Genomic DNA, 24788 nt, shown 5'->3' with positions numbered 1-24788 from the left:
AGCTGCTCAACTTTTATTCGCTTTAAAACTTTCTTACATGTTATTCTTTTCAATATGAAATTCAATTTTATCCTACTGCTCAAGACTAAATAGTGATCACTTGCAATTTCAAATCCTCTGTACACTCTGGTGTCCTGCACCAGGGAGAAAACATCACCATCAACAATAACATAGTCAATGAGACTTTTCTTATTCCTTGCCTCTTCTCTCCATGTGAATTTGTGCACATTTTTATGTTGGAACATGGTGTTATTAATAACCAGTCCATGTCCTGAGCAGAAATCCAACAGATATTTGCCATTATTATTAGCTTTCTCTTTTCTCCAAATTTTCCGAAAATATTTTTGTATGTCTCACAATCATTTCCTACTCTGCTATTTAGATCCCCAACAAGGACCAACTTTTCCTTTTTCATTGTGTCAGTTGCTTTTTCTAAAGCCTCAAAAAACTCCTCCACTTCTACCTTAGTAGAACCTTCTGTGGGACCATAGGCACAAATAAATCTCATTGTCCAGTTCCCCATTCTCATATTTGCCCACATTACTCTACTTGACACTGACTGCCATTCAAGAAGATTAGTCTCGTATTTTGTGTTGAATACTATGGCTAATCCTTCTTTTCCTTGATTGTCATTGCCTGAATATAACATTTTGTATTTATTGCTCAGAAAGATCTCACCCGTTTTTGTCTCTTTTGTTACAGTCACCACTATTATGTCGATCTGTTACTTATCTAATTCCTCAGCTAGCTCCATTTCTCTGCCATTCAGGCTTCTTATGTTGATAGTACCGATCTTTAATTCTGTTGATGTTGAGTTGGAGTGTATGTTCAGATTTGTTCACTGTTCGCCCTGGTTCCCTGGCGAAAACAACGGGGGCCTTGTTTAACCAGGCAACGCTCCAGCCAGCATGAAATTTTGTCATGTTGTACCATCATTTTTTATTTTGGTTTAACCAATAAGAATACAGTCCGCGTGGTTAGCCTAGTGGCTTTGCGCTTCGCAACAATATACCTGGGGAAGGAGTGTCCTAGGCTTGATTCCCATTGGAGATGTGAGGAGCTGAAGGATCTTCCTCAGCCATAGCCGGTCTTGGGCGCAGGCAGTAGTGTTTTTTTCGCCAGTTTATCTGGTGTTTTTCATCCCACAAGCAGGCAAACCGGTCCCATGAACTCACAGGGATACAGCCAAGAATACCTTGAGGCATAGGAGTGACCATTCTATCCTCGTATTTTGGTTACAAAATCCAAGCATGCTTGGAAGGTTGTGGGCCTTAAAGGCCTGTTAAAGCCATTGGGATAGGAATAAGAATACAATTTGGTTGGCTAAATCCCAAATTGTCAGCCCATCCTCGTTCGTTCAGTATCCAAGTAGATACCCAACAGGGTGCACCATGAGAAGGTGAGGATTGGACATTAGGTCAGAAGCCCTGGTCGGTTCTCTGCATTCCTTTAAAGGCTATGTGGAGGTCTCCTCTCAGTTATACAGATTTGAACCTTAAGCATATTTTAATTTATTAATTATAAAAATCAAAATTCTCTTCTCATTGCTGACAGGTGGTGGGTAGTGCAAAAAAATAACCTGTTCTGTTATAAGTAATGGAATGTCTAGCACATTTCATAATTTGTTCCAAATATGGAGGGCAAGAGTAGAATGCATGTTCTACTGTTTCCAATTGGTAACAGATGTCACAGATTGTATTTCCAATATTAAACTACCTCCTTTTGATGGTATTGACTAGAAGGTGGCCATATGCAATTCTTCAAGCAAGATCGCTCCTGTTAGGGTATCCTTGGAACTTTACATATCACATATCCTTACAGATGAAGGGTGACTTAGCAGAAATGGTTGGAGAATGCTGGTATCAGGAGCCTTCAACAGAGAAAGATGGAGCCAAATGGGGGAGGCCTATAACCTTAAACGGTTAGAAAAATTGCTAGAAGAGTACTGAAGACCACAGTAGCATCCCCCTTACTTGCTCTAGTAATTATTATATTTGTGTCTTTGTGTAATTTAGAGACAGTGTAGAGTTGGCTGCAGGACAGATTTCTTTCTGGAGGCAGAGCTCACATCAGGATATTGGCTACATTGAACCTGATGTTGTTTGGCAATATTTGGAAGAAAGTTGCAGATGCCACATTCTATTATAAGTGTTTCTCAATGTTTTTTGGATCATGCCCCACTTCAACATCTCAAAAATATTGATGCCCCCCCCCCTCTAGCATAATAGTCAGCCAAGTTCTGAAAAAGTATAATATAAATATGTATAAATATGTACAGTACATTTTCTAATTGCCCCACATTGAGAAATACTGCTCTATATGTAACATGAAGTCTAATGCTGCAACTTGATTTGGCACAACTGCAAAGTTATGGCCAAGGCTAAGGATGCCAATGGCTGTTTTGTTGAGTCTCTGGATAAAAGGTTCATAACACTCAAAGAGGGTGCCTCTACAGCTGAGAAAAAGATTTCTGAGGGATTTATTATCCCCTTAACTTAATCTCTGAAGATTGTCACATATTTTCTGATATACTTATCTTTTATTTTTTGAAAGTCTTTTGGATAAATTTATCTGAAATATCACAGAGAATACTCCAAAGTTCCAGGTTAAGAATAAAAGAGTTCAGCTTGAAGATAGCTAATGGCTGTGTTAATAACTAACAAGTTACTTAGATATGGTAATAATCTGTTCTGGAAGTAATGTACTAACAAATTTGTATATTCGAAAGAGCATCAGATGAACGAAATTTTATATTAAACTTTATATAGGTAGATAATTTCTGTGTTCCTGCATCTTTCTTAAGGAAGTCTAGCCAGTTAAGTTCCCTCAAAAAACCAGAGTTTCGCATTACCATACTGTTTAGCTTTGCCTGCTGCTTGCTCCATGTAGAATTAACAAATAAATATATTATTATTATGTGAATCTCCAAGGAGTCCAAGGACTCATCATAAATATTAAGGCTTAAGTCTGATTTAAGATCATAATTAGGTTTAATGGAATGAATAGAGCACAGAGAAATCAAAATAAACAAAGAAAGAATTAACTGTTATAATGATATTACTTGGAGAAATCAACAACATATATAATATATTATTATTATTATTATTATGTTACACCTCCAGGGAGTCCAAAGACTCATCGAGGGAGAGTGTGCCAACAGTATCTAATGATTGATCCCCTTCCAATTACTAACTGGGCTCAAACTTTCAAACTTACTTAACTTTTTGCTGAGCCATTAGTAGCAGAGGCTCTACCAATCGACCAACCTTAGAAACAAAATTTAATTAATATTTTCAATATTCTGGCAAAGTAAAATTACCATCATCAGAGAACAAAGAACAAATTGATATGTGCATGTAGGCACTACATAGAATAAGTATGTACATAGAGTAAATATGTATGTATATATGTAAGTCCAGAGATTGCAACTGTTTTTAGGGGAGCAAATAAGTAATACCAATTTTTTATCGGCATCCTCAGAAACAACCAAGGTAAACCCAAAGTTCCTAAATAATGCCCCTTAATAGGCTAAGATGGGTGATGTTGGCTGTTGGGCTACAGTTCTCATGACGAATGCTTCCAAGATTTGAGGTAATCTCATACTACCAAATTTATTGAAGTTCGGCTTTTGTATTTCCATTTGCTCCTATGGAGTAAGGTAGCTTTTTCCATCATATCTTGCAGTAGGTGTCCAAGGCATAGTCAGCAAGCCCTGAGTGACAATAGTTGTGGAACAGGATGTAGTCTTTGTGTTCAACTATTTTGATATCAGTTATCCTACCTGTTTTGCCATAATAGGACAGCTTACAACTGCAAGACACCTGGTACGTCTAGAGATTGTGACTGGTCTTTAGGGAAGTGAATAAGGAATGCCAACTTTTTATTAGGTTTGTAAATGATTTTAAGGTTGCATTATTTTAGAATTTTTTCAGATGTGCCTCAGATATATGAGATGGTAACAGATATTTGGTGTAGGCTTTACTTTGGAGGAGGGAGAAGAGTGTGGTTTGAGGTTTTAATGGATTTAATGGAGGATTGCAGCCATTGGCTAAGAAGGTGTTGTGAATGTGTTTAAGTTCAGTAGTGAAGGCATTATTGTTTTGATGTTAATTCAGAGCTAATTACCTGCCCTGTTGTACAGGGTTTGATAATCTATACTATTGGAGGGGAAGGAGATAACTGTTGGTGAATATATCTGCCTGTGTGTGTGTGTGTGTGTGTGTGTGTGTGTGTGTGTGTGTGTGTGTGTGTGTGTGTGTGTGTGTGTGTGTGTGTGTGTGTGTGTGTGTGTGTGTGTTTTCAGTAAACTGAGAATGCCAAGGAATCAGGTTGGCATGTAATTAAAGTATCCAGGAAGGGGAAAATATTTAATAAACAGCACTTGGAAGTGCTGCTTATTAAGATATGTTAAGAGCCACAGAGCTGTGTGGCCAAATGGAAAGCACATCACCCACATTGTGCAGCCAAACTCTAAGTGCTGTTTGAAACAGACATTATGGCTTTATTTTCAAAGGTTTTCATGAAGTAATTTGCCAGAAAGAGGGAGGTATAGAGATCCCACTGCTATCCTCCCTGTTTGTGGAATTTTCCTTGCCAAACAAAATAGCCTGAGTTCACAGCGAACAAGGCTGAGATATCAGGAGGAAATTATGCTTGCATAAGGTCAAAGGTGTCCTTCAGAGAAATGTCAATGAACAGAAGAGACATCAAAATTGATCATTATGTCAGCCTGCTGAAGTGTTAGATTCTCAATACTGGCCTTAAAGTGGACAGATTTTTAACATGTGAAAAGGTATTACCAGTAGAGTGGGTGAGCATTTTGGCTTTATATTATTAATTTCCTTAAATAATACCATTATGGATAACCAACATATTATGACATAACCAATGTAATTCTAGCCTTACCAACAAAATTAACTGTTATATTTAAATACATAACAGTTCAATGAAAAGCCATAAGAGGCCATGTTTTATCTCACCTGTCCATGACTTTGCAAACCTTCCCATCATTATTTCTACACACTGAAGATTCAGAATAAAAGATATGAGGGTGAGCTGAAAGGTTCTCAGCCTAACAATGAAAAAACAAATTTATAATTTCAAAATTATTTTTATTTTTCAACATAATTTCCCTTAAGACTAATACATTTATTCCAGCGATGCTCCAGTGCCATAATCCGTCCCTGTAGGTTCTCAGTAAGATTTACAAAATACTGGTCAGTGTTTTTCTTCGAATCAAGAGGTGATTCGAAGAAAAACACTGACCAGCAAGGAAGAGTTTTAGTTTTTGGAAGAGATAGAAGCCAGAGGTAGCCAAATCTGAGGAATAGGGTGGATGTTCCAACAATTCATAGTGCAGATCCCATTGCCAAAACACCTTTGTGAGCAGGTGCATTGTCCTGATGAAAGACGATTTTTTCTTCTGCAAACCGGGTCTTTTCTCAAGAATTTTTTCATCTAGTCTGGTTAAAAGATTGGAATAATATTCCCCGGTTATTGTTTTACCTTTTTAATAAACAAAATGCCTTTAGCATCCCAAAACACCGATGCCATGACTTTTCCTGTTGATGGAACTTGAACCGACTTTGTCTTCTTTAGCACTGAAGAACCAGCTTCTGTCCACTCTTTTGACTGCTGTTTGGATTCTGTGTGTAATGGTGAATCCAAGTCTCATCCATAGTAATAAATTGACACACAAAATCAGTTTTATTCTTGTTAAAATGCTCCAAGTACTGGTTTCACAGTACATTTTTGATCTGCTGTGAGCAAGTGCGAAAATCTTTTTCATTTGCAATTCTTCACGCAAAATATATCCTACATGTTCTTTTGAAATGCCTATAGTCTCAGTAATTTCATGCACTTCAACTCACCGGTCATCCAATACCATCTTGTGCACTTAATCAATGGTTCCTGGTGTTGTTACACTTTTTGGATGTCCTTCACACGGATCATCTTCAAGGCTGGTATGGCCACGTTTAAACTCGGCAGCCCATTTCTTAATTGTTGAAAACAAAGGAGAAGAGTGCCCATAAACTTTTATGAATTTCAAATGAATTTCTTTTGGCGTTAAGCCTTCTTTTACAAAGATTTTTATAACTGCACAATACTCAATTTTATCCATTTCAGGGGATACAGACAACACTTTTGTTTCAGACAGTTGTATAAAAAAACTGCTTGATAGAATGACTTGCAATTTCACATGGATGCTTATGACAGATGTACTAACTTAGAAAAAAAAAAAAAAATCATGCCGATAGAGGTGTGATCTATGGTTAGGGCTAAGAACATTTCAGACCACCCTTGTAAAACCAGAATTCACATAAATAAAGTAAATAAAATAAAAGTACATTTTTTTATTGAAATATATTTTTTTTAAAAATCATCTAGATCAACAGAAATACCTGAAAAGAAGCTAATCTATCCGATGCCTCTCTGGGTGACAGTCCAATTACCATTGGTCCATTCTGCATCAAATACAACAAAATTACTAATCAGATAAAAATAGTATTCATGTAAGCTTTTTTTCAGCAACATTTATCAATGCAGGTAGGTTTTCATACTTATTGGCAAACAAAGATTTATGAGGATAAATTCAAAAAATCATGAGTTTAATCATAGAAATAAGTAGATTGGTTATACTGTGATTAGAATTATACATTCAGAAATAAAAACGAGTTTCTACACAATTATTTGGCAATGGAAAATGTATCACATGGAAACAAAAAAAAAGTAAATTAGTAATTTATTAGTAATTAAGAGCCTCCATAGTTCAGCTGGCATAGATGAAGCCCTTTGATCCAAAAGACCTGGCTTCGATTCCTGTACATGGCATGAGGAACCTTTATTTGGTCTCTTTTAACTAAAGGTGTGGTAGCTTCTATGTCTCATATGGACATAGAGGTTTTTTTTTTTTTTTTCATCTGGAAACTTGAGTTTTTTATCTCTCCGAACTGGCAAAAACTGCCCCCCCCCACACACACACAATCTGCAGACATAAGACACTCCAGGAAGGATTGATGAACATATTCCACAGGATTTCAGTTCTGAATGTACAATACTGCTAATATAGTACACAGCCTTACATTTCTGCACTGTAATATGCGACACTTTGCACTTATTAATATTTTTTATTTATTCATGTGGGGTTCCCCCTTTTCTCCACCATCTTGTAGGACTGGTTGAGCCCTCCTAATGAGGGATTAAATATATATTTTATGAGTGTAAATCCATGTGTGTTCACAGGCCAGTTTGCCTGTTCTGAAGGATGAAAAATCCGAGTTTCCAGGTGAAAAAACCCTCTACCTCCAAAAGAGACTGGCTAACTCACCTTAAGAAAGAGACCAGATAAAGGATCTTAACATCATGGATGAGAATTGTACCCAGGTCTTTCTGATCAAAGGGCTTCATCTATACAGACTGAGCTACAGAGGCTCTACTTATTAATATTAAAACTACAACTCAACTCCTTTTTCCAAGTCAGAAGTCTATTCAAACTTCCTGAAGGGAATTAACATTAGCATTGTTACTTATAATTCACCTCAACTTTGCATCAGCAGCAGCAAACAATTGAAGATCCCCCTCTCAGTCTACATGATATCATTTACAAACAAGTTAAAAAGCAGGGCCCTAAGAACAGAACCCTGGGGCATGCCATTGGTTACCCTCCTTTTTTTGAGACACTGATCCATCATTCACAACTTGCTGATATAGTTCAGAGAGCCAATCTTTGATCCATAGAATCAATATACTATCTATCCATCTCTGCAGCTTGTACATCAACTTACCATGGAATAATCTATCAAAAGCATTTGCAAAATTCAAGAATATCACTGTATATGATTCTCCCTTATCTAACACACTTATTACCTTATCATAAAATGCAAGTAAATTGCTAAAACAAGACCTACCCTATACAAATCCATGCTGACCATTACAGAGAATGCCATGTCCATCAACCCAATCCTGTATTTAATTCTAATCAATCTCTCCAACACCTTCACTACAAATGCAGTTATACAGACTGGTCTATAACTGGAAACTTCTGTCCTAGAACAATACTTGTGGAATGGTACTATTTTGCCTTCATTCTAAGCCTTAGGAACCCTACCCTTACCTGCAAGACTTTCATTAACCAACCATGTCAAGAGCACAGTTAACTGCTGAGCACATTCCTTAAGAATATGTGGCAATATGTCATCCATTCCCACAGCCTTATTAACATCTAACCCAATCACCACCTGATACACCTCTGATTCTTTCACTTCCAATTTGTCTAATACTTACCTCCCTTCTATATATTGCAAGTAATCATTACACCAGTATGATATACACTGATAAAGTTCTCCTTCAATAATTCTACTATATCTTTTGAAATGGTCACTCTGCTGCCATGATTATGCATCAGTGTCAACCTACCACAATTATTCTTTTTCTTGCTTGTCATATAGCAGAAAAATTCCCTTGAATTAACCTTGGCACAACCAGCCAATCTTCTCTCATACTGCACCTTTTTCTTTCTTTCTTCACCATTGTGATCACCTTCCTAGCATGCACTTTATATTCTTCATGGATCTGATCATCACCAACCATCTTGTTCTTCCTTCTGCATAGAATCTTCTTTTCCAACACAGCATGCTTGATTTCACTGTTCATCCATTTCACTCCTACTCTATTTACTTGCTTAATATGTAGTTATACATTACATGTGTCAGATACTGCCTTATGAATTTCCATTCACTGTCAACATCTTTTCTGCACAGCTCATCTACCCAATGTATTGATGCTAATTGACTACAGAGCTTCCCATAATTACCCACTTTATACTTCCACATATATCCATTTTTGGCAGTAACCTTTACTTGTAACACCATTTCCCAAACAAGAACCTCATGATCACTCTCACCAACTGGTAGCAATGTTAATACTTCATTAACAACTATATCTAGTGACATTATCACTAAATCCAAAACATTAACGCCTCTAATTGCTTCAGTCACGTGCTGCTTAAGAAATTTATCTTTCAGAAAATCAACAAACTCACTCTCCTTGTTCTTGTACACTATCTCCTAATTAAAGTCTTCCAACAGGATCATCTTTTTTAGATGCCCAACCAATTTGTCTAAACATCTCACAATCTGTATTCTCTACATTCCCTGGCCTATAACAGCATCCTATCAGATATACTAGCCTGTTAATTTCAACTTCACACCACACAGATTCAAAATCTGTGCATGTACTATCAACCTCCCCACTTTAGGGACACAATTCCTCTGCAATCTTTAACAGCACTCCCCCCTCTCTTCTATCCTTCTGGAAAATTAAGTATCCTTCCATTTCTATTCCCAACATCAGATCCTCCTCAGACAACCACATTCACTTATACCAATTATCTTTGGACATACTGACTCAATAAATGCAACAAACTCAGCTCTCTTATTTCAAATTACAAACATAACAATCCACGTGTCTACAAGCACCAATATTCTCTATCTAGCTGCTATACCACACCTTGCTCTCTTCAGTCTGACCACTCCTGTTTTCCTGATCATGACTCTGATTTCCATTTATACCTATCTCATCCTCAACTTTATGCATTCCATCACCTTATACTCCTGTAACCCCATATTCAAATTCGCATCCATCTTCTTCCTGTCATATAATCCATTCAGCTGTGCTATCCTGCTTCACAAATAGACTGATCATTTACTATATTAACTTCTTGATTCTATGTCCTCTCAGAAAACAATAGTCTTTCTAAATGTCCAACACCAAACCCATTCAAATGCAATCCATCAACTTTAAACCATTCCAACTTTCCTTCAAATTCACTCCACAGATTTACAAACTGAACCCCATTTTGTCTCAGGCAACTATTCATTATCTCTGCACTCCTTTTCAATTCACTATTGTCATATCTGGGCAAAACACTGACTTTTCAAAGAACACTATTATCCTTTACCTGCCACAATAACTTCCTGAAGTCTCTATCAAAAATTTTTTTTTTCACCAACTAAATTATTTGTGCCCACAACAACCACTAATTTTAATGCCCACTCTTTCTTTCTTTGCAATGCATCAGTTATATGTTTTTTGTTGTTCCACCAGGAAAGGATGTTTTGTGCACTTTATTAGTCATCACACCTCTAATGAGAGAATCCCTCATACAATGATACATGATTATCCTTTGACCCTTTCTTCATAATACTAACTTCCTCCTTCTCATTCTCATAAGCCAATCACTTCCTTAGATGTTTAATATCATCTATTCCAGATGTTTCATTTCACTTTTCATTTCCACTATGGTCCCAACTCTTACTCCCCATTTCTAATCACTCTAATCTATCAACACTTTTAACATACATTAATGCTTTCCTTCTTTTCGTTTACACTAACAATCCACAAATCCTTCACATTTTTCGGTGCATGCATGATGTAAGTTTTACAACACATCCAATGGGAAAAACCCAAGCAAAACTTGATCTTCCTACTGAAATTTTCTGTGCTGCTGATGTGCACTTCTTTATGGATGCCATTTTAGAAGCAGAAGCAGTAAAAACAAGTAACAAAACACAATATAAACAAACAAAAATTCCAATAACAAACATTGCTACTTAAAAAGACACTTGTATCCCGACTGAAAAAAAAATGCAGTGCAATTTACTTTAAAAAGCCACACTATACACTATTTAAAAACACTTTTTTATAGCAAAGCTCAAATCTACTGCTATGTTCACTCGTGACATATGTACACAAATTTCAAAGTACAAATTTCTCTTAGTAAACAGTTTAATTGAATAAGACATTAGTAATCTATAATGGTTTGTATTTACATTATCTAACATCACTGAAGATAGATAGGCTGATAGGACGTAAAAAACAATACAAAAAAGAATCAAGGTACACAAAATACAATGTTCTGTACACAACGGGAAGAGGTGAAGCTCCAATAACGATGTATGCTTAGGAAAGTAAACTGACTACTGTAAAGTTAAAAAAAAATTAATTAATTAAAAAAAAACACTATTTTCTTGTTATTGATGATCACTTGACAGGTATGTAAAACAGACATCAACTCATTTATATTCAGATTAGGCTAATACAGGAAAGGTCTAGAAGCATTTTTTAAATATTCAAATTTAAAGGAGCTATAAATGCAGGATTTAAAGCTATAATGCCATATATTGCCAATATCATTTTATTCCTGACCCATGAATAAATGGAAACAACCAAGATGCGAAACTTATAAATCCCTTTATTTTATCAACTCGAGAAGCTAGACAAAAATTATTCAATATCCATTTCGTATTATTGTCCCCCCCCCCCATATACACATAAAATCAACTCACTAAGCATATTAAATTTTTGCTCATCCTAGCTACATTCACCATGAAACAACATGACTTGATTCCACTGGTACTATTTTCAAAGTTCTATCAGAGATTGATTGATGCATATGAAACTCTAGATACACTAAAAGTTAGTTGATATCCTAAAAAATTTAACTGTAATAGACATTAATTATTATTATAGATTAATTATGTTTTATTCCATTAATCTATTTACTGTCTCAAAGATACAGAAGTCTCAAAACAGAAATTTTCCTTCATTCACTCATATTTGATTAAGAAATATGAAATGTCTAATCATTTGACTTAAAAGTATATTTCTAATACAATGTAATATGAAATACCTCCTCATAATCTTTACAATATCCCTGGCATCTTGCAGTAAATGCTTCAACACTACCCAGAAGTTCTTGCTTGAAGTGTGGTTGGATACTAGATAAATATGCTTCTTTTTCTCCAGCTGCTACAAAAAGTTTCTGCCAAGAGTATCGCAAATTATCCACTCTTTCAGTGTCTTCTTTAGTCAATGGTAATTTATGCTTTGAGAGAATTGTGTAGCACTCCTATTAAAAAAAAAAAAATGCTTCTAATCAAAATGGTTAACATAGAAAATATGTATATATTTATAATTATATTTCATCTTTTCCTTAAAATATTAGGCTCACTGGCTTGTAATGAAAAAACACTGTGTTTTTATGTGAAATATCATTTATTATTATTATTATTATTATTATTATTATTATTATTATATGGTATGTCCATGGAGTCCAGACTCATCATGGGAAACCCAAACTAACTATTATACACAGAAAACCTATCATACCTCTCCATAAACTCGTTCACTGTCAGGGAACTCACAACTAATGCTGGCAATCCATTCCACTCATTTACCACTCTCCATGAAAAAAATGTGGTCTGCATACCCCTACCATACTCTCATTCAACTTCCACAGATGGCACCTAGTTCTCTGACTAGTTCTCACATATTGAAAAAAATTTTTGTGCATCAATTTTATAAATCCCCTTTAATATCTTAAAAGTTTTCATGTCCCCTCTTTCTGCCTGTCAACTGAACTTTGTAACCCACAAACCTTTAAGCTATCCTCACAGAGGATATTCCGCAAACCTGTCACAGCTTAGCCACTCATTTATAAATCTTCTCTCTCTCTCTCTCTCTCTCTCTCTCCACTTCCTGGTCCCTAAGAAACCAAGGTGACCAAATCTGTGCATAGGTAATCAAGATGCAGGCCAAATCATAGCCTTATAAACAGGCTGAGAGAGAGACCCAGAGAGAGAGAGAGAGAGAGAGAGAGAATGTGCATGCATGCACATGCATATGTGCACAAAGATCACAAAGATGAGCCCAAAAAGTAATGCCTAATTTTTAAATAAAGTCAGAAAATTTCCTCAATCTTGAACACAGAGAGCAAAAGCATCTTGGGAAAATGCATAATTGATTTTTAAATTGCTTTTCATGTCTATTTTAATGTTGGCCTGGTTAGCTGATTGAGTAGCATTTCTGTTCTTCAACCTATCTATCTATGTTCACTGGGCATCTACAGATGCCGTATGGTCACTCCGATGCTCGGTGATGTTCCACACCGGGCCTTGCCATGTAATCCTGTTGTTTGCTTTTCTGGCAGCCTCAACTCTCTGAAGATCAGTCACTCCACACACCATCCATCCATCCATCTCATTGATGGTCTACCCTGCCTCTTTTTCCAGGAACTTTACCTTCTATTACTGTTCTAAGAAGTCCTCCTTCCATCCTTTCTATGTGTCCAAAATATTTTAACTTTCTTCTGTCAATATCCTTAAGGAGCCTTAAAGCTCTACTAATCTTTTCTAACACCCATTCATTTGTACGCCTTTAAGTATATGATATCCTCAACAGCGTTCTGTAACACCACATCTCAAAAGCAGATATCCGTTTCTTATCTGACTTCTTTAGGTTCCAAGTCTCGCATCCATAAGTCGCTGTTGGAAAAACAACTGCATCTAAAATCCTCAACTTTGTTCCCATGGAGATAGATCCATCCTTCCAGATTTTAGACAGGTCTTTGACTGTTATCTTCTGAACAGCAATTCTTCACATTAATAATGGATCCCAGGTATTCAAACTTGCTGACTTCCTCAATTCTTTCTCCATTAATTTCTACACTTGTTTCTCAAGAGCTTCTCTGTTTGTTTTTCCTTTGAGAACCATGATCTTTGTCTTGCTAGAATTGAGTTGAAGTCCTCTGTTATTACTGATCTTGTTCACTTTGTCAAGAATTAGTCCTAGTTCTTCCATGTCATTACAAAGGAGTACTGTATCATCAGCATACCTCAGATTACTGATCAATCTACCTCCTATCCTAATTCCTGTCCTGAGCTCATCCAATGCTTCATGCATGATGTCCTCTGCATATATACTAAACAAGTGAGGAGAAAGTAAACATCCTTGTCTAACTCCTTCCAACTTGAAGCCAGTCAGTCAATCCAACACCTGTTCTTACTGTGGCTTCTTGCTCCTTATACAATTTGGCTATCAACCTGATAGTGTGTTGAGGAAAAACCCATTCTTTTCATTACGTCCCACAGTTTCACATGCTCAACACAGTCAAAAGCTTTAGAGTAGTCTAAGAAACACACTACCAGAGGGAGTCTGAATTCTTTATATTTTTCTATGATCTGTCTAAGGCAAAGGATCTGATCTCTGGTGCCCCTACCTTTCCTAAAACCTGCTTATTCCTCGGGCATCTCTGCCTCAACTTTGACCTCAATCCTATTTAGTAAAATTTAATAAATCCTATTTAATAAAATTTTGCTTGCATGAGATATCAAACTAATAGTTCTATAATTCTTGCATGCCTTCATATCACCTTTCTTATGTAGTGGTATGAAAACTGACTTCTTCCAGTCGCTAGGCCATGATCCTGTCTCCCATATCTTTGTAATCAATCAATGAAATACTCTTATCCCTCCATCCCCTGTGGCCTTAATTAACTCTGCTGGGATTTCATCTGCACCTGAGGCCTTATTGCTGTTAAGATTCTTAACTGCTCTTTCAACTTCATGCCTAAGTGGAGGAGGTTCCAAATCAAAATTTTCTTGGTGGGAGGACTCCACATTTTCTTTATCCACTCTGCTGTACAGTTCCTCACAGTATTCTTTCCATCTGTTTTTGATTTCCGACTCTTCAGTTAGTAATGATCCATTCCTGTCTTTGATGACATTCAATTTAGGCATAAACTTGTGCTTTAAGTCACAAACTAAATAAAACATCCTTTTATAATTATGCCTTCTCATCTGGAACTCTATTTCTTCACATTTATTAGTACAGAACTAATAAATGTTGGTTCTTCAACCAACATTCAAAAATTTAGACTGAATGGAGCATGATTGTCCAAATGAGCATAGAAATTTCACAGAGTTTCAGGAGTGATGTGGTCTGGCATTTTTTTAATGTAAAAGTTAGACCTGATGATTTAGTTGTCTTTTCTTCGTGGAACTTTGAGAATCTTACAATATTCATCTCTGGTGAGTGTCTTGTCAAGGATTTAAAAAGAAAAAAAAAAGTTGTAAACTTATAGTTGAATATTACTGTAAGTGGGTTAATTAACATAACCTAGAAACCTTACTCCAGAGACCAAATTCTGAATTTTTTTCACCCACTTTAGGTTTGTTTTCATAAGTAGAGTGGTGACACTGGGTGATGAAATTTATCTACCACCTAAAGGCAATCACAACAATCCATGCCCATTACAGGATTCAAACCTGTGGGTTGGAGAACAAATATGCTAATCACCTGCTGATAAATGAAACTGGACGCAGTAGATATCAAAAAAAAAAAAAAATAAATAAATAAAAAAATACAGAAACCATATTCTGTGTGGCATTTTTTTAATATTTTAATAATTAAATAATATATATTTAATTCACCATGGGGAAAACAGTCTAATCATGTTGTGAAGGCATTCACAGGGTTTCTGTAGAAAATGTTTTTCACTTGGTTATCAAATCAATTATAAGAAACAAGAAATTACGTTCTTGCTTTATTTTCCAATTCTTGTTTTATACCCAAGAATTGGAAAATAAAGTTTATACATGGAGTATCTTCATAGCTCAGCGACTTATACAGAGGCTGTTGATCTCATATAATGCCTTAGTATCCCATACCACAAAACACACATCTTTTCAGATGCATGTTTTTATGCATAAATTTTGACAATTGAAGTCTCCTCAGTGGGAGTTAGACTCAGGAAGATAATGAGGTTAAATCAATGCAGAAATCATATATTTTCAATAAACATGTGGTAAAATGGTGTATCACCATATTTTTAATATACTCTGCATCAGAGATAGTCACCAAAAGTATTTTTTGCAAGCATCTGGGTGATGGCCCTTCCCATAATGAATAGCAATATATACATCTAAAAGGAAGTGTGTTTTGCATTATGGGATACTAAGGCAATTGATGTGAAGTCAACAGCCTCTATACACATGCAGTCTAGTCATGATAATACTTCATGTGCAAATTCTGCATGCCTACCCTTAGGTACAGGATTAAAACAACAATATAGTTTGTCTGTTATAATTTACTATTGGAAAGACACACTTCTTACACCAGACAAGAACATGGTATGAAAAAAACAAAGTTTTTGCGAAACCTTCATAAAACCAAACCTAAACAAGAATGATGATCCCAAATTTTGAAGACTTGGCTGACATGCATATGCTCCTGACACTGTGCACCCATCTCATTTAACTTCAGGTTCATCCAACTTTATAAACAACATTTATAAAATGTTGTTCAATGGTTCATAAATTTTTGTTTGTAAAGTTGGATGTTTGCCATATCAGCTGTTTGCCACTTGAAATTTAACATTGATTATTTAAAGGGACAGAACTAATTACTACTAGATGCCAATAATAAGATTTTCTGAATGACTAATGTAATGGATTTATGAGTTTTTTTTTCACCAAGAAATGTCGGACCAGGAAGGTTAATTAGTATCAGACATTATGAATCCTACAGTAGTATGGTGCTAGTTACTTTCAAAGACAGCATGTATACATTCCTGAAGATAACTAATTATAAAGGTCAAAACATAGAATATAATTCCATTTATTATTATTATATTTTTATGATTTCTCAGACACCTTCATGCACTACCCACTGTCCACACAGCACTTATTATACCTCAAACTCATTCACCCATAGCACTTGTAACCCTCTGGAAACCTATTCACCACTCTCTAAGCAAAAATTCTTCTCCCAACAACTGTTCTAATTATTTAATAAGATTAAGTTATTTATCTCAGAAATAGTAATTGACTCCATAAATTTACTATAATAAGTGCTGTTAAATTATATTGAAAGAGAGTAAGTTTATTAAGGTTATCTTTCACTTTTTGAAAATCAAAACTTAATTGCTATTTTTATAAAGTAATATAAATAAAACTCAAATGAGCTATATATAAGTATCTTACTTTCTTTCCACAAATGATTTATGTACCAAAGTGACATGCAGGTGCTGTATGGGAGGTGAAGTGCAATATATAGCCTCTCTCATTCAAATGCTAACTTCGCCTTCTTGTGGCTCACCCTGTTCTACTGGTGACCAAGCAAGGAATGTATAACCATAACAAGGTAAATGTGTTAGAACCACCTGTCTAGAGGCATCAGGTAGCAAACCTACCACTGAACTTACCCAGTGACCAGTTAGTAATCAGTTCTGGGTTAATTTCATATACTTTTAAATCTTGGCCCAAGAAACGGTGGACAGATTATCAGAGAAAACATCCTGATTCAGGAAAAGGTAAATGAAATTGGAAGATGGAACATATAATAAAAACTGTAATGTAAGAGGCATCTCATGCACACATGCACACGGGCACACACACACACACACTGGTGTGCCCGTGTGCAAGAAGAGGAACTTGATGAAAAACTAAACCAAGTTCCCCATTATTTGTGTGTCTAGTAGGTGTGATGCTTCTTACGGAATGTAAGAAGCATTGCACAACATGGAATATGTTGCAATTTTCTTCTTTCTCATATGTTCCTTTTTCCAATTTCCTTTACATTTTCTTGAATCATGGTCTTTTCCCTGATAATCAGTATGGCTTTTTTTGGCTAAGATTCAAAATTATAAGAAATTTCCCTAGGACAGGTTACTAGATTGTCACTGGTTAGGCCCACTTACTGCATGTATCTTTATGTTGTATCAGAAACAAAGAAAAAGCAAAAATGGTACCCAAGAAACAAATAACTATATACAAATCTATAGCAGAGTAAAAAAGAAAAAGAAGAGCAGAGACAGGTATAATGGATTATGATACATAAATTTATGAAGACGAATATTGTATAACTACTGGAATGAAAGACTAATAGAAATTAAACAAAAAACATTAAGAGACCACAAAACAAAAATCAGTGATTATTCACCAGATGAGGGAAAAGAGATGAAAGTAGCACCTTTTATAAAGAATTACAGAATGTCATGGATAAAACAAATAAAAGAGACTGTATACTACCAGCAGGTAATTTAAATGCAGAACAGGAAATAGAAATACAAAACAACATGGAGATTTGGCAAAGGTATATGCAATTAAAATGGGCACAAACTGTGAGACTGTCATTTCTAATAATATGAGAATAATGAACTCTGTATCTCAATATAAAGAAATACATACATACATACATACATACATATATATATATATATATATACACACACACACAGTCAGAGAATGTAAATCACTTATAAAGGATTAAATCACTTATTGACTACATTATTGCAAATTTTAAATTAGCTGAGTTAATCCTAGATGTAAGAGCATATCAAGCCTTTGAATTAAACTCTGACCATTATATGGTATCACAAAAATTAGATTTAAATCAAATTTGCTAAAAATAAATAAAATGAAAATTACCTTTTCAAGTGAGCTATAAAATTCCTTCATTACAAGATACACATACTAGGAAACAATCATTCCGTTGTATAAGACTCTGATCAGACCACATTAAGACTATTGTTCTCAGATTTGGTCCCCAAGATTTGAAGTGGATAAATTAACTGTGGAAAGGGAACAAAGGCAGATAACAAAGATGGTGTCAGGACTGTACAATGTTAGTTATGAGGATTGGCTGAGGGAGTGCAGACTGAAGAGTTTGATGGATAGAAGAAGGAGAGTTGATATTATTATTATTCAGGCCTCCGTGGAGTCAAAAGACTCATCGTGGGAGGTTCTTTATAAGAAACACAAAGTCTATCATACCACTCCTTAAATGCATTGACCATTCTCGCTCTCATCACTCCATCAGGCAATGCATTCCATGGTTCAACCACCCTCATGCAAAGAAACCACTCCTCACCCTCTTTCTCAAAGTTTCCTTTCATAACTTCCAAGGATGGCCCCTTGTCATGACTCTTTCCCACTGTTCAACCAAGTGAAAGAACTCCCCAGTGTCAACCCTGTAACAACCTGTCAACAGTTTAAAAGTCTCAATCATATCACCCCTCCTTCTTCAATCCACCAAACTCTGCAGTCCACACTCCCTCAGCCAATCCTCATAACTAACACTGCACAGTCCTGACACTGTCTTTGTTATCTGCCTCTGTACCCTTTCCACAGTTAATTTATCCCCTTCAAATCCTGGGGACCAGATCTGAGAACAATAGTCTAAGTGTGGTCTGATCAGAGTCTTATACAACGGAATGATAACCATTTTATCAATGCAGGTCAGTGTCCTTCTCATTATAGCAGCAATCCTCTGCGTTACCTTCACTACCTTTGCAATATGTCCAATAAATTTCAGGTTTCTATCAATCATCAAACCAGATTTCTTCTCTCCTAGTTCCTCCACTTTAACTCCTCCCATATGGTATGCACATCCCATCGATGTGTCCCAAACCTCAAGACCTTACATTTTGCTGCATTAAGCTGATAACCCCATTCATTGGCCCATCCATCTAGCTTATTCAAATCCTCTTGCAGGGCGACCACATCTGCACTATTACTAATAACCCTTCCCAGCTTTGCATCATCCACAAATAACCGAATATCTCCTTGCAATCCACGGACAATGTCATTGATATAAAGGTTAAACAATATAGGTCCCAGTACTGAGCCATGTGGAACCCAACTTGTAACCTTCTGCCTCTTTGATATTGCTCCACCATACACAACTCTCTGATACCTATCGGACAGCCAATCCTGAATCCAGTTGACCAATCTGACATCCAGACCCATGTGCTGCAACTTGAATACCAGCTTATCATGTGGCATCCTGTCAAATGCCTTTGCTAAGTCTAAGAAAATGGCAGTATATGCCTTTCCCTCATCTAATGATCTTGTAACTTTATCATAAAAGGCTAGCATATTGCTAAAACAAGAGCCCCCTTCACAAAACCATGTTGACTTTCACTGATGCTGTATATGGTTCCTTACTACTTTCTCCAAGATCTTACTAACTACTGATGACACACAAACTGGCCTATAATTAGACACTTCCAGTCTGCTACCGCACTTATGCAATGGCACTATCTTACCTTCCTTCCATTCCATGGGCACCTTTCCCATAGCCAGACTTTCATTGAAAAGCCAGGTCATGGGCACTGTCAGTTCCTTAGCCCATTCTCTCAAAACTCGTGGTGAAATACTATCCAGTCCCACAGCTTTAGTAACATCCAGAGTACTCAGTATGTGGAACAGACTCTCCTCCTGCACCTCTAAACCTCAAACCTGCTCTATCCCTCTAGTATTCAAATTGACTATTCCAGAATACTCCAATAAAGTGTTAATTAAACAATTCCACTATGTCCTCTGCATCAGTCACTCTATTCCGATTTTTATCCCACAATGTCATTCTTCCACAGTCATTTCTCCTCCTACTGGCCACATAGCTAAAAAATTCCCTAGGATTTCCCTTGGATCTAAAGGACAATCTTTTCTCATATTCCAGTTTCGCCTTCCTTACCATACTAGTCACTCTTCTGGCCTGTGTCTTATATTCTTCATGCATCTTCTCTTCACCTGTCTCATTATATCTCTTCCATAGCCTCTTTTTCACACGTAACTCCTGTTTGATATTGTTTGTCATCCACTTTACTCTAAATTGTGTCCTCTTCTTCACTCGTGGAATACAGCTTACCATTGCTGCTAACAAATATTCCTTCACAATTTCCCAAGCACTAATGATATCCCGGCCTTCCAATTCCTCCCTCCACGAAACTTCCCCAAGTTGACATCTAAGACTATTATAATCACCTGCTTTATAATTCCATGTACGTTCCCATCTCTTTGATATACTCCTGCATGTCTATTCATTTTCCAAGTCAAAACCTTATGGTCACTCTCTCCAACTGGTGGGAGAAATGTCATCTCAGTTATTATCAGCTCTTCTGATGCTACAACCAAATCCAAAACTCTTGAATCTCTTGTTCCCTCTATTACATGTTGCCTAAGACATTTGTCCCTCAAGAATTCTAGAAATTTCACTCCCTTTTTGTTATTGCATCTTCCTTTCCCCAATCTATACTTTTATGATTTTATGAATATGATTGAGACTTTTAAACTGTTGAGAGGTGGTTACAGGGTTGACACTAGGGAGTTCTTTTGCGTGGTTGAACAGTGGGAAGGAGTCATGACAATGGGCCATCCCTGGAAGTTAATAAAGGAAACTGTGAGAAAGAAGGTCAGGATCGGTTTCTTTGCAATGGAGGGCAGTTGAACCATGGAATGTATTGCCTGATAGAGTGGTGAGAGCAAGAACGGTCAATGCATTTAAGGAGTGGTATGATAGACTTTGTGTTTCCTAGGAGGGACCTCCCTCGATGAGTCTTGATAGACTTGTGTTTCTTAAAAAGGACCTCCCACGATGAGTCTTTTGATTCCATGGAGGCTTGAATAATAATAATAATAACATCAAAAATGCACTGATTTAAAAACAGAAACTACACATGAATCAAATGATACAGAAAAAGAATGGGGAAAATTTGAAAGAAATCCTGATAAATGCAGCAATAGAAAGCTTAAGAATAAGGAGTCAATGGAAAAGAAAGAATGAACTAGTGGAAAAAAGAAACTGAAAATGTGTAAAACAAAAAACAGTTATCAGAATGACTAAAATTCAAAGACAAAGGAAGAGGAAATAGAGTACAAAGAAAAAATACAATTGCAAAACAAGAAGCAAGGAAAATTTGAAGGAATAATTTTGCAACAGAACTAGAAGAAGATACATTATTATTATGATTCAGACTTCCATGAATTCACAAGACTCATCGTGGAGTCACACCATAGAAAGCACAAAGTCTATCATACCACTTCTTCAATCCATTGACCATTGATCTCTCACCATTATCAGGCAATGCATTTCACAGTTGAACCACTCTCCATGCAAAGAAACCACTCTTCACCCTCTTACAACTTCTAGAGATGGGCTCTCCCCCCCCCCTTCTCCTTGCTCCTTCCCCCTATTCCACCAAACAAAAGAACTCCACAGTGTCAACCCTGTAACTTCTTCTCAACAGTTTAAAATTCTCCATCATATCACCTCTCCTTCTTCTATCTAATAAACTCTGCAGTCCACATTCCCTCAGCCTATCCTCATAACTAGCATTGCACAGTCCTGATATCATCTTTAATTATATACCTCTGCACTCTTTCCATGGTTAATTTATCCCTTTCAAATCCTGAGAACCAAATTTGGGCTCAATAGTCGAAGTATGGTCTGATAAGAGCTTTATACACATAAGCATACAAATTGGGTTTAATAGGTCAGAGATTTGATACAAAAACTGTTAGCCTATAGTTTTGGCATGTTAACGGGTGGCTTCGTTCTGGGCATGGCGAAACTAGTAGGCTAACAGTTTTGTATCAAATCTCCGAACTATTAAACCCAATTTGTATGTCATATTATGTAACATTTAGCCACCACCAGTTACCATGCTGAAACTAGTAGACTAACAGTTTTTGTATCAAATCTCTGACCTATTAAACTCAATTTGTATATCATTTTATGTAATATTTAGTGGGTCAAAAAAACATTCATTGGGTGCTTAAGGGTCAAAGCTGTATAACTGAGAGGAGACCTCCAGATAGGGCTTCTGACCTAATGTCCAATCCTCACCTTCTCATGGTGCACCCTGTTGGGTATCTACTTGGATACTGAACGAACGAGGATGGGCTAACAATTTGGGATTTAGCTGACCAAATTGTATTCTTATTCCTATCCCAATGGCTTTAACAGGCCTTTAAGGCCCACAACCTTCCAAGCATGCTTGGATTTCGTAACCAAAATACGAGGATAGAATGGTCACTCCTATGCCTCAAGGTATTCTTGGCTGTATCCCTGTGAGTTCATGGGGTCGGTTTGCCTGCTTGCGGGATGAAAAACACCAGATAAACTGGTGGAAAAAACCCTACTGCCTGCACCCAAGACCGGCTAACTTGGCTATGGCTGAGGAAGATCCTTCAGCTCCTCACGTCTCCGACGGGAATCGAGCTTAGGACACTCCTTCCCTAGGCATATGGTTGCGAAGCGCAAAGCCACTAGGCTAACCACGCGGACTGTATTCTTATTGGTTAAACCAAAATAAAAAATGATGGTACAACATGACAAAATTTTCATGCCGGCTGGGGCATCACCTGGTTAAACAAGGCCCAAGTTGTTTTCGCCAGGGAACAAGGGATAACAGCAAAAAGTCAGCTACTGGAACAAATCTGAACATACACCCCCAACTCAACATCACCAGAGTTAAATATCAGTACTATCAACATAAGAAGCCTGAATGGCAAAGAAATGGAGCTAGCTGAGGAATTAGATAAGTACCAGATCGACATAATAGGGGTGACTGAAACAAAAAAAACAAAAACTGGTGAGATCTTTCTGAGCAATAAATACAAAATATTGTATTCAGGCAATGACAATCAAGGAAAAGAAGGAGTAGCCATAGTATTCAACACTAAATACGAGGCTAATCTTCTTGAATGGCAGGCAGACTCAAGTAGAGTGATGTGGGCAAATATCAGAATGGAGAACTGAATAATGAGACTTATTTGTGCCTATGGTCCCACAGAAAGTTCTACTAAGGGAGCAGTGGAGGAATTTTTTGAGGAGTCAGAGAAAGCAACTGACACAATGAAAAAGGAAAGGTTGGTCCTTGTTGGGGATCTAATAGCAGAGTAGGAAATGACTGTCAGACTTACAAAAATATTTTGGGAAAATTTGGAGAGAAGAGCAAAGCTCATAATAATGGTAAATACCTGTTGGATTTCTGCTCAGGACATAGACTGATTATTACTAACACCATTTTCCAACATAAAAATGTGCACATAGGTCTAATTGACTATGTTATTGTAGATAGTGATGTTTTCTCCCTGGTGCAGGATACCAGAGAGTACTGAGGATTTGAAATTGGAAGTGATCACCATGGGAAAATTTTGAGAAAAGAACAAAGCTCATAATAATGATAAATACTTGTTGGATTTCTGCTCAGGACATAGACTGATTATTACTAACACCATGTTCCAACATAAAAATGTGCACAAATTCACATGGAGAAAAGAGGCAAGGAACAAGAAAAGTCTAATTGACTATGTTATTGTAGATAGTGATGTTTTCTTCCTGGTGCAGGATACCAGAGTGTACTCAGGATTTGAAATTGGAAATGATCACCATTTAGTCTTGAGCAGGATAAAATTGAATTTCATATTGAAAAGAATAACATGTAAGAAAGTTTTAAAGCAAATAAAAGTTGAGCAGCTCTCAGATGTGAACTGTAGACTAAAATACACAAAGATTATTGAAGAAAAAATGAAAGAGTTTGAGAACAGGAACCAAACCTTGGCGATTCAGTGGCAAGCCTTGAAGAAAACCCTGATTGATTCAGCCAGAGAGGCATGTGGTGAGGTTGTCTGCAAGGATAGAAAAATCAGAACTCCATGGTGTACACAGGAAGTTAAAGAGGCAGTGAAGGAAAAGAAGAAAGCATATCAAAAGTTCCTGGCAAATAAGTCAGCTTGTGCTCTTAGAGAATACAGAGACAAATGTAAGAAAGCTAAAACTGTGTAAAATTAGCCAAACAAAAGTCATGGGAGGACTTTGGCAACAACATAAAAAATAAATATCAAGAAGGTGACAAAATATTATGGAGATTGTTGAAGAAGCTTAGAAATGGTGGAACGAGTTGTAAAAGGAGTTAGAGATGATAAAGGTGACATGAAAAACAGGAGAAAAAGATATCCTTGAAGCATGGAGTAATTACTTCGAAAAATTGCTAAATGAAACAAGCAGTGATAGCACAGTGGTAAAAAGTACTCAATAGGCATACAGTCAGGAATACATATCCATCCTTGAAGTAGAAAAAGCCATCAAAGGCTTGAAATGTTGAAAAGCAGCAGGAGTAAATGATCCTATTGAGTGTTCCTGGTAAGATTTATGCAAGTATACTT

At 36.5% G+C, this 24788-nt stretch overlaps 1 protein-coding gene across 1 annotated transcript in view; it reads right to left on the bottom strand.

The window, feature by feature from the left end:
- The window catches only part of LOC150110257 (dynein axonemal heavy chain 5-like), a 972373-nt gene that overhangs the window by 754920 nt on the left and 192665 nt on the right, over nt 1-24788 (bottom strand). Inside the window, exons 23-24 of the mRNA XM_090394637.1 lie at nt 11690-11908; nt 6402-6464 (exon numbers count right to left, since the gene is read on the bottom strand). Coding sequence (XP_090250763.1) covers nt 6402-6464; nt 11690-11908 — 282 coding nt within the window. The remainder of the gene's footprint in view (nt 1-6401; nt 6465-11689; nt 11909-24788) is intronic.

This window comes from Typopeltis vanoorti, chromosome 1 (genome assembly GCF_054136105.1).
Source record: "Typopeltis vanoorti isolate ZY-2024b chromosome 1, IOZ_Tvanoo_1.0, whole genome shotgun sequence".
Classification (NCBI taxonomy): Eukaryota; Metazoa; Arthropoda; class Arachnida; order Uropygi; family Thelyphonidae; genus Typopeltis; species Typopeltis vanoorti.
Note: the sequence above shows the minus strand (reverse complement) of the source record. Positions and strands in the feature narration are given on the sequence as shown.